The sequence below is a fragment of the Hipposideros armiger genome, unplaced genomic scaffold, assembly GCF_001890085.2.
Source record: "Hipposideros armiger isolate ML-2016 unplaced genomic scaffold, ASM189008v1 scaffold_43, whole genome shotgun sequence".
In the NCBI taxonomy this organism is placed as follows: Eukaryota; Metazoa; Chordata; class Mammalia; order Chiroptera; family Hipposideridae; genus Hipposideros; species Hipposideros armiger.
In genome coordinates this window covers 746,521-754,529 of record NW_017731393.1, presented here as the reverse complement: position 1 = coordinate 754,529, position 8,009 = coordinate 746,521, and the positions used below count along the sequence as shown (strand labels likewise).

At 63.0% G+C, this 8,009-nt stretch overlaps 1 protein-coding gene across 7 annotated transcripts in view; it reads left to right on the top strand.

Moving 5' to 3' along the window:
* Window positions 1-7,280, top strand: part of CUNH14orf180 (chromosome unknown C14orf180 homolog) — a 12,558-nt gene extending 5,278 nt beyond the window's left edge. For 4 of the 7 annotated variants that reach the window (XM_019639195.1, XM_019639193.1, XM_019639198.1 and 1 more), the window contains exons 2-4: window positions 2,763-2,889; window positions 4,376-4,505; window positions 4,621-5,267. In XM_019639195.1, the coding sequence (XP_019494740.1) occupies window positions 2,779-2,889; window positions 4,376-4,505; window positions 4,621-4,967 (588 nt within the window). In that variant the 5' untranslated portion in view covers window positions 2,763-2,778 and the 3' untranslated portion in view covers window positions 4,968-5,267. Of the gene's footprint in view, window positions 1-2,172; window positions 2,229-2,762; window positions 2,890-4,375; window positions 4,506-4,620; window positions 5,268-5,984; window positions 6,021-6,304 lie in introns of those variants that run through there. The other 3 variants (XM_019639192.1, XM_019639199.1, XM_019639197.1) reach the window with 3 other exon arrangements.
* The last annotated feature ends 729 nt before the right edge of the window (window positions 7,281-8,009 follow it).

Sequence of the window (8,009 nt, the reverse complement as noted above, 5' to 3'; positions counted from 1 at the left end):
GAGGGAGGGAGTGGGGAGGGCACTGGGCAAAGCCCACAGGCTGTCACGGCCTTGCGGCTGCGTGGCCAGGCCAGACATCTGCTCCTGGAAAGGGGCCAGGAGCCAGAGGTTAGAGGGGCGTGCCCTCAGAGGAGCAGGGCCTCCCCGGGCCAGGGCAGGCGCAGGGACGACGCTCTGCAGGCCCCAGAGCTATTTTCCGCCCTTTATCACCCATCTGTCACGAGCTGGCCCCAGAGCAGAGGGCACTCGTGTTACACACTGTCCCTGCCAGAGGCCCCGCAGCCTCCGGCTCCCACGCAGGGCCCCGCCCTCCACTGTCTGGCCCAGGAGGGGGCTCTGGGAAGGCAGAGGCCTGTGGGGGGACGCAAAGGGTGGGGGGCAGCCCTGAGAGCAGCCTGCGCCCGCTGAGCGTGCCTGAGCCACACCCTCCTTCCATGTCATCGGTGGGGAAACTGAGGCCCAGAGCAGTCTTCCGTTGACCGAGGTCCCTGAACCAAAGAAGGACGGAGTCCAGGACTCAAGCCAGGCCTGGGGGTCAGCACAGACCCCACTGCCATGCTTAAGAGGAAGCTGGAGCCTGGGCAACACTGACGGGTGGGGAAGGTGGGGCGGCAGGCCACCTGGAGCCGGCAGGGCACAGCCCAGGCAGAGGCGCCCAGCCGGGGAAGGCGCCGTGCTCCCGAGAGATGTCGGGGGAAGGGGACATCCCACAGGAAGTCCTCACTGTGCACACACGGGATGGAACTGCCCCAGGTGTACAAAGTCACACCCGCTCTCTGAGTAACACTAGCAGTGGCTGATGTCACCGAGCACAGGCTCTGTCCCAGGCTCCGTCCTGAGCCCGCTACACACGCCACCTCACTTGCCCTCACAAGAGCCCACGAGGGGGTTGCTGTTATTATTCCCACTTTACGGTTGGGGGGACTGAGGCACAGAGACGTCAGAGACCTGCCCAAGGCCACACATGGTCACACGAGGCACATGCTGAGGACATCGGGCTGCCTGCACCGGAACCATGGCTATGCTGCCCAGTCACTGCACGTTCACACACACACACGCACACATGCACACCCAGCAGGCACATTCACACACACACACACACGTGAGTACACACATGCCCACACACTAACATGCACGTGCACACTCATTCACACATATGCACGTGCAGCTGCACACTCCCACACACCACACACATATGCACACTGTTCTAGTATTTTCGCCATAAACATTTATGCCACACAATTAATTGGCTGTAAGATGATTTTGCTTTAGGAAAAAAGTAATGAAAAATAAAAAACGGTACATTAAAGAGGACACATGAGATGTGAAAAATTAGTAACAAAATTGGGAAGGCTTTATTGCCAAAATGAAAACACCCTGGCTTGGAAGTCGGCCGGGTATGTGTGACAGGGTGCTTCGTGGTGAGAGGCCACACAGCACGACCCAGTGTCGCAGTCCCTTCTCTTGACACAGAACTTCGTACCCAAACTAGCTTCAGATGGCTAACTCACACTGTTGTGTCAGCAGCCACCTCCCGTACATTTGGAAGGTGCCCCGGGACTAAGCCCCAGCATTTGGGCCACGAGTGGCCTCTGCTATTGGCCCACGACTGGACCCTCAGGCCACCCTCAGAGAACAAGTCCTTCAGATGAGCCGGCCTCCCTCACGCCTCCTCCTCCCTGGGCTGGTTGACTCCTTGCATGACCCCATTCGCAATAAAAAACCTGATGTTGCGATAGGAGAAAATTGCTCCCATTTGAAATAATTGAGCCGGTCCAGGCGGCGTCCGTCCACACAGGCGCTCTGCTTCTCTGTGTCATTTATGCTGCTGAGGGCCTGAGGGGCACAGCCTGCCTGCTGCCTCCCAGGGGGAGATTGATGGAGGCCCTGGGGTCGCGCAGCGCTCACCCAAACCCAGCCCTCCCTGCAGCTCCCCTGCTCCCTCCTTTTGGGGTGGCCCTGCAAGCTGCATTGAGGAAACCCCACTGCGTCTGGCCTCAATTTCCCGACATGTGCAACAACGGTGTGGACCCGTCACCCCCCAGGGCATTGACGGACTGATGCTCAAAGCCCAACTTCCCCGGCAGGGTCTGTGCACGGGGCCGGACAGGGGGAGATCTCAAAGTCAAGGACCCTTCAAAGGATGTGAAAGGAAATTCAACCCAGAGGGGCTGCACTTAGTAAGGACAGGCTGCTGCACAGAAGCCTCACCGCTATCAGGGTCACAGGTGACAGTGGCAGTTCCATCTTACACCTAGTACGTGAGCAGTGAGGGAGGGAGGGAGAGACAGACAGCCTGGGCAGGACCAAGGGTGGGCCCCCGCCAGCTCCAGCCCCCCCTGGCAAGGCGGAGGGCTTGACCTCTGCAGGGTTCCCAGCCCCTCCCCCACCCCATCATTCACCTCCTGGAACCTACTTCATGATGGGAGGCTGCAGCCTTATCTGTGACCTCCAAAAATTGCAAGTGGCAACAATAAGACGCAAACTTCGAATGCCCGATACGGTGGCTGTAAATTAGGGACCTCAGCCCCGAGGAATGGTACGAAGCAGCGGCAGCGGGGAAGTTGTCCACCATAGTGGTTTTGAGCAAGCAGGGTACAGGTTTCTTGACGCTGGGGACACCTGGGAGGGAAGTGTGCCTGCTCCTGGGGAGACAGATGGAAGGTGGGGGCCAACCAGCTTCCTGTAGAGAATTTCTCCTTCTGTTTTATTCCTACGAGAGTTGCTTATGCGATGATAAATGATTTCTTTGCTGATCTTAGGACCATGTTACAGTAAATGAGGACTGCAGCGCAAGCCTTGAGCCCCGACTCCCGGCCAGAGACAAGACATCAGGCCAGAAAGAATGCAAAGGCCACTCCAGGCTCACCGGTGCCCAGGACAGGAAGGGTAAGGCGGGGTTCCCGACAGTGTGCCAGGGCCAAGGGCACTGGCTCCGCGAGCTGGGCTCCCACTGGGGGCAGGGGCAGCATGGATAAAGGGAAGCCAGGTCCCTGCCCTCACCCCAGGACCCCTGTGGAGGGGACACCACAGGGGTGATGGGTGGGCACAGGGAGAGACACTTGAAAGGTTTGGTCTGGCAGAGAGGGCGGCAGGCGCCCAGGGTGGGGCACAGCATGACCAAATGCTCACAGCGTCTCACCAGGGCCAAGGGGGAGGGTACAGCACGCAAGGGGACAGGAAGACGGGCCACACGGGAAGTCACAGGGACTGGGGGAGGCGGCGGGCAGAGGCAGAGGCAGTCAGAGCCAGGGCGGGTTCTGGATGTCTCTCTGGCAGGTCACCTGGCAGCCAGGGAGGAGGACACCAGAGGGGCAGAGGGTGGGGAGAGAAGGGCCGCTGAGGCCATCAGGAGGCCGCTGGGACAGGTCTAGACCCAGGACAAAGAGGCAGGAGGGAGCACAAGGAAAGACAGTGGGGGTTTCTCCAGGAGCAGGTGAGCCCTGACTTCAGACCGAGTCCTGATCGAGCGTCTGAGCTCACTGCCAGGCCGCGGCAGGCCACAGGCACAGCTGTCCCAGCTGAGGGGAGGGGACAGCCATGAGCTGGGCCAAGCCCCGGGACCCGCTGGGTTTTGTGCCTAAGCAAGACGACCGCACCCCGGAAGGCCAGCAGCAGGCTCTGTGCAGCCGGTGGCCCCTAGCCAGGAGCCACCTCAGAAGTGGCCCCAGCTCACAGAGAGTTGTCACTCAGAGCAGCCTGTAGTCACCATTTTACAGACAGGGACACTGAGCTCGGTGCAGTCTGGTAGCTCTGACTCCACCTTCCAAACTCACAGAGTGGGTGGGAGCGGGCCTGGCGGGCACGTGTGTCCAGGCTCTGCCCCTTTCCTGTGGCCTGGTGCTCACGCCCCTCACCTCTTCCGCAGGCGGGCGGGTGGCAGGGGCCCAGTGCATGACCTGAGGCGGGCGGCCGGACAGTGCAGGCGCTGAGCTGGGACAGGGCCAGCTCAGGGAGCCCCGGTGGGGGGACTCCCACAGAGCGCCCCGAGCAGCTCAGGCATGGACACAGCCGTCAGTGTGTCAGGGACCGCCACCCTCACTCTCACTACTGACGTGTGAAAACCCTTACAGACCCCTCGGGACTGGCGGGGGCCGAGCCTGGGCAGGAGACCCGGCCTGCGTGGCCACTGGCCTCATCTGACGAGGGCTGGCCCCAGGCAGGTGTAGGGGGGAAGCCCACCAGGCTGGGGCTGGGGCTGGGGACCGAGGGCAGGTCTGCAGGGGGTCTCCATGCCCCTCGGGTCCCCCACAGCAGGTGCAGCTGCATAAGCCCAGAGGAGGGGCGGGGATCCTGGCGGGGCAGCCTGTCCCCAGCCTCCTGAGGGCCCAGCGGGGGGGGGGTCACTTCCCTCTGCTCCCCACCCCCACCCCAGGAGGGCGACAGGGAGAGCCCCCCTTCGATCCTGAGACGAAGCCGGCCGGAGCACCGCGGCCATGGGGCCGAGCCACAGAGGACCTCGAGGCACGTGCGGTTCCACGAGCCCCTGGAGGTGGCCGTCCACTGTAAGAGGGGAGCTCGGGGACCTGGCCTGGGGCTGCGTGGGGTGGGGGACACCATGTCCCGGGACCTCATGGAGAGCCATCCGGAAGGACCACGGCCAACGGTCTGCCTTCGCAGGCGTCACCCCAATAACCCCGGCCTGTGGGGTTAATCTGAACAGAGTGACGGTCAACAAAACAGCAACTGGCAGAAAAGGATATAACCAGGGCTGCCCAATGGTCACTGTCCTCTCGAGGAAAGGCCAGTGGGGCAGGCGTGCCTACTGCCCACCGACGCTCCCGTCCGTCGCTCTCGAAACCCCTCCCTGCCCCTCAGCCCCGCCCACCTCCTCCTTCGCTGCCCACCCCCCAAATTCTCCCAGCCCCCAGCCCAGGCCCCTGCTGACCCGCTGCCCCCAGAGCCCCCTCACCACCACCTCACTCCTGCCCCGGGCCTTCCCATGGGACACAGTCCGTGTCAGCTAGAGAAGCCGTGTAACAAATTACCACAGACTTAGCAGGTTCAAGCAACCCACATCTACTATCTGTGTTCCCACGGGCCGAGAACAGGCACGGTGTGTGGGGCTTTGCTCAGCATCTCACAAGGCGGCACCAAGGTGCCGGCCAGGCCGGGGTCTCATCCGAGGTGCGGGGCCTATGCCAAGCTCACGGGCTTATTTGCAGGATTGGTTTCCTTGCAGCTGTAGAATCCACAGCAGCTGCACCTTTGAGACCAGCGCCAGACTCTCTGACCACCAGGCCCTCTTTTTTAAAGAACTCACCTGATTGGGTCAGGCCCACCCAAGATAATCTCCCTTTGGATTGACTCGGGACTTTCATCACAGCCACAGAATCCTTCCCCTTTGCCATATGGTGTTGGGTAGAAATGAGCCGCAGCCTCCTACACTGAGGGGAGGGGGCCACGCACAGGCAAGAACACTGTGGGGGCGATCGTGGGGACAGCTTAGATGCTGCCTGCCACAGCCCCCTAGGGCTTCGTGAGTCCTGCCGAGTTGTGACAAGTGGCTCCCTGGGGGCCCCTCGGAGCTCCCACCTGCTCCTCCCACCCCGGGGTCCAGCCCTGTCCCCCACAGAGATATCACGTCTCCCACCGTCCCTGCCCAGGACTTCCTTCCCAGCAGGCCCGGGGGCAGGCTCTGCAGAGCGCCAGCCCCTGCGGCCCCTGGCCCACCACCCCTGCAGTCCCCCCAGGCTCCCTGCGGGGGTCACTACTCCCTGAGCTCCCACAGGCTGAGAGCAGTGCGCCTCAGGGCCCCCGTATTCTGGCGGCCTGACCCTGGAGCAGCGAGGCTGGGCAGACCCTTAGGTGGTATCGGGCAGATTCTACCACGTGGGCCTCCCATCAGCAAATCGTGGCGCTTGTGTCTGACACGGCCTGTCTCAGGGCCCTCTGGGTGGGCAAGTGAGGTGAGAAGCCCTGGGGGTGCTGGGCAGGCTCAGTGTGCCCCCAGCGGGGAGCCCACTCTCTGTTCTCCTTCCCAGACATCGCCGGCAGGGAGCCCACTGCCACCGCCAAGGGTAAGTTCTCAGCCCTCACCCCGCCTCCCCAGGGGCCCTTTCCCCGACCCCACATGATGTGTCTGTGGCCCCAGCCCCCAGGCCACCCTTAGACATTCTCCCCCAGAGGCCCGGGCAGGGCTGGGGGACCTCCACACCCATGGGCACTACGAAATCGCCCCAGGACCCCACCCCAATGGACAAAGTCACCGTGCTCTCCCTGGAGCCTCCTGCCAGCCCCACTGGGAGGGGGCCCTCGGGTCCTGCTGGGGGTTCGGGCTCACCCTGCCCCCCTCCGTCCCCAGCGCCTGGCCGGCACAGTGCCCGCGGCGTCCCCCTGCTCCTGCGGCTGTCCGTGTGCGCCCTGCTGGTGCTGGCGCTGGGCCTGTACTGCGGCCTCGAGGACATCCGGGCCTGGCTCCTCGTCCTCGTCCTGCGCCTCCGGCATGCAGCCCTCGCCTGCTGGCACTGCCTCCTCCAGCACTGACGGGCGCCAGGCCCTCGCCTCCAGCCCTGCGGCCCCCGGAGGGAAGGCCTGCAAGGGGGAGCCCAGAGTGGCTCTGAGCGCGCTGGCCTGGAGCAGCATAGAGTGAACCTGGGGGATGCAGGCAGCGCCCACTGGGAAAGGGGGCCCCAGGACTTGAGATCAGACATGGGGCCTGTGGCCTCGGGCTGGGGCAGGTGGCCCAGCCCCTGTGCTTTCACAGGCCGGACCTCCTGGCAGGCTCTGTTAGGAAAAGGACTCCACGATTGGGACCCACGTGCTTCCGCCTCCTGGGCCAGCCGTCTAGACGCCTCTCTGTGCCAGGGATGTGGCTGCATGTAGCCCTCAGGGACCGGGACCCCTCAAAGAAGGTGAAACCGGCCTTTTACCGCTTACGGCCTGCAGGGCCCACACCTCAAAACCCCATCAGGGGAGACAGGTCTGGCTGTGGGGGTGGGCGGCAGTCCCTCCCCAGACCCCCTGAAGGCCCCTGAAGCCGTGTGCAGAGCAGGGCCCCGGCACGCCCACCTTGGTGGTGGTGTTGGCACCCAGGTCTGACCCTGTCCTGCCTCCAGCCTGGGGACTCTCACCGCCCTACTTCCCAGAGAAATCTGAATGTGCCATCCATCGTCGCCTGTGGAAGCCACGTGGGAGTGGGGGTTGTGCAGGCCTGGGGTGGTGGACCCGTGGGGGGCAGCTCCTAGTTCCTGGAGGCTCGGGAACTCAAGGTACAAACACAAATGTAGTTTTTAATCTTAAAGGACGAGCAGATAAAACTCTGAAATGAAGTGAGCTGACACATGTCCAAATTAGAGGGGCCAGTATTTCCATTTTTATTTTAACTTTGAGAACTAGATACACTTAAGTCTACTTTCAGTTTAGCCAGAAGCAGAATTAAAACCAGGATGTCTGTTATCAAACAGCAGGGGATAAGCGATAGGGTGAAGGCTTGTCAGGAACCCTGGGGTCCCCGCTGCCTGCCCCTCCCGTCCAGTCCTGGAGGGGACCCCCTGCCCGCTGCAGCTCCTGTCCCAATAACCCGCCTCCCTTCATGGAAGCCTGGGGGTGCCGGTGCAGCTGGCCTGAGACAAGCCCAGGTGGCAGCAACAGCCCCGCTCCGTGAGTGACGCGTGCAGGAAGGTGGACGCAGGTCTCTGTAACCTGCCCCAGACCCGCTCCGGGCGACGCACAGGTGCGGACCCAAAGCTTCTGCGGACCCTCAGGCTCCAAAAGCCCACATCCTGCCCCTTCCCCTCCTCCAGGCCGGGGGGGCTGCTGCATGATTGGGGGACGAGGCAGAGCCTTTCCGCCCTCTGCCGGGAACAGATGAGGGGCCTTCAGGGGCCGGGGGACCAGGGCTGGCAGGCAGGGCCAGGGCGACCAGATGCGCTTGGGGACCTCGGGTTCTGTCGAACACTCCCCACCCCCACCCCGCTGCTGTGCCTGGAACTCTGGGCCAGGCCCTGGGGCCAGAGCGCCTCTGCCAGGCCAAGGCCCTCAGTCACCTGGCACCAACCTCCCCCAAA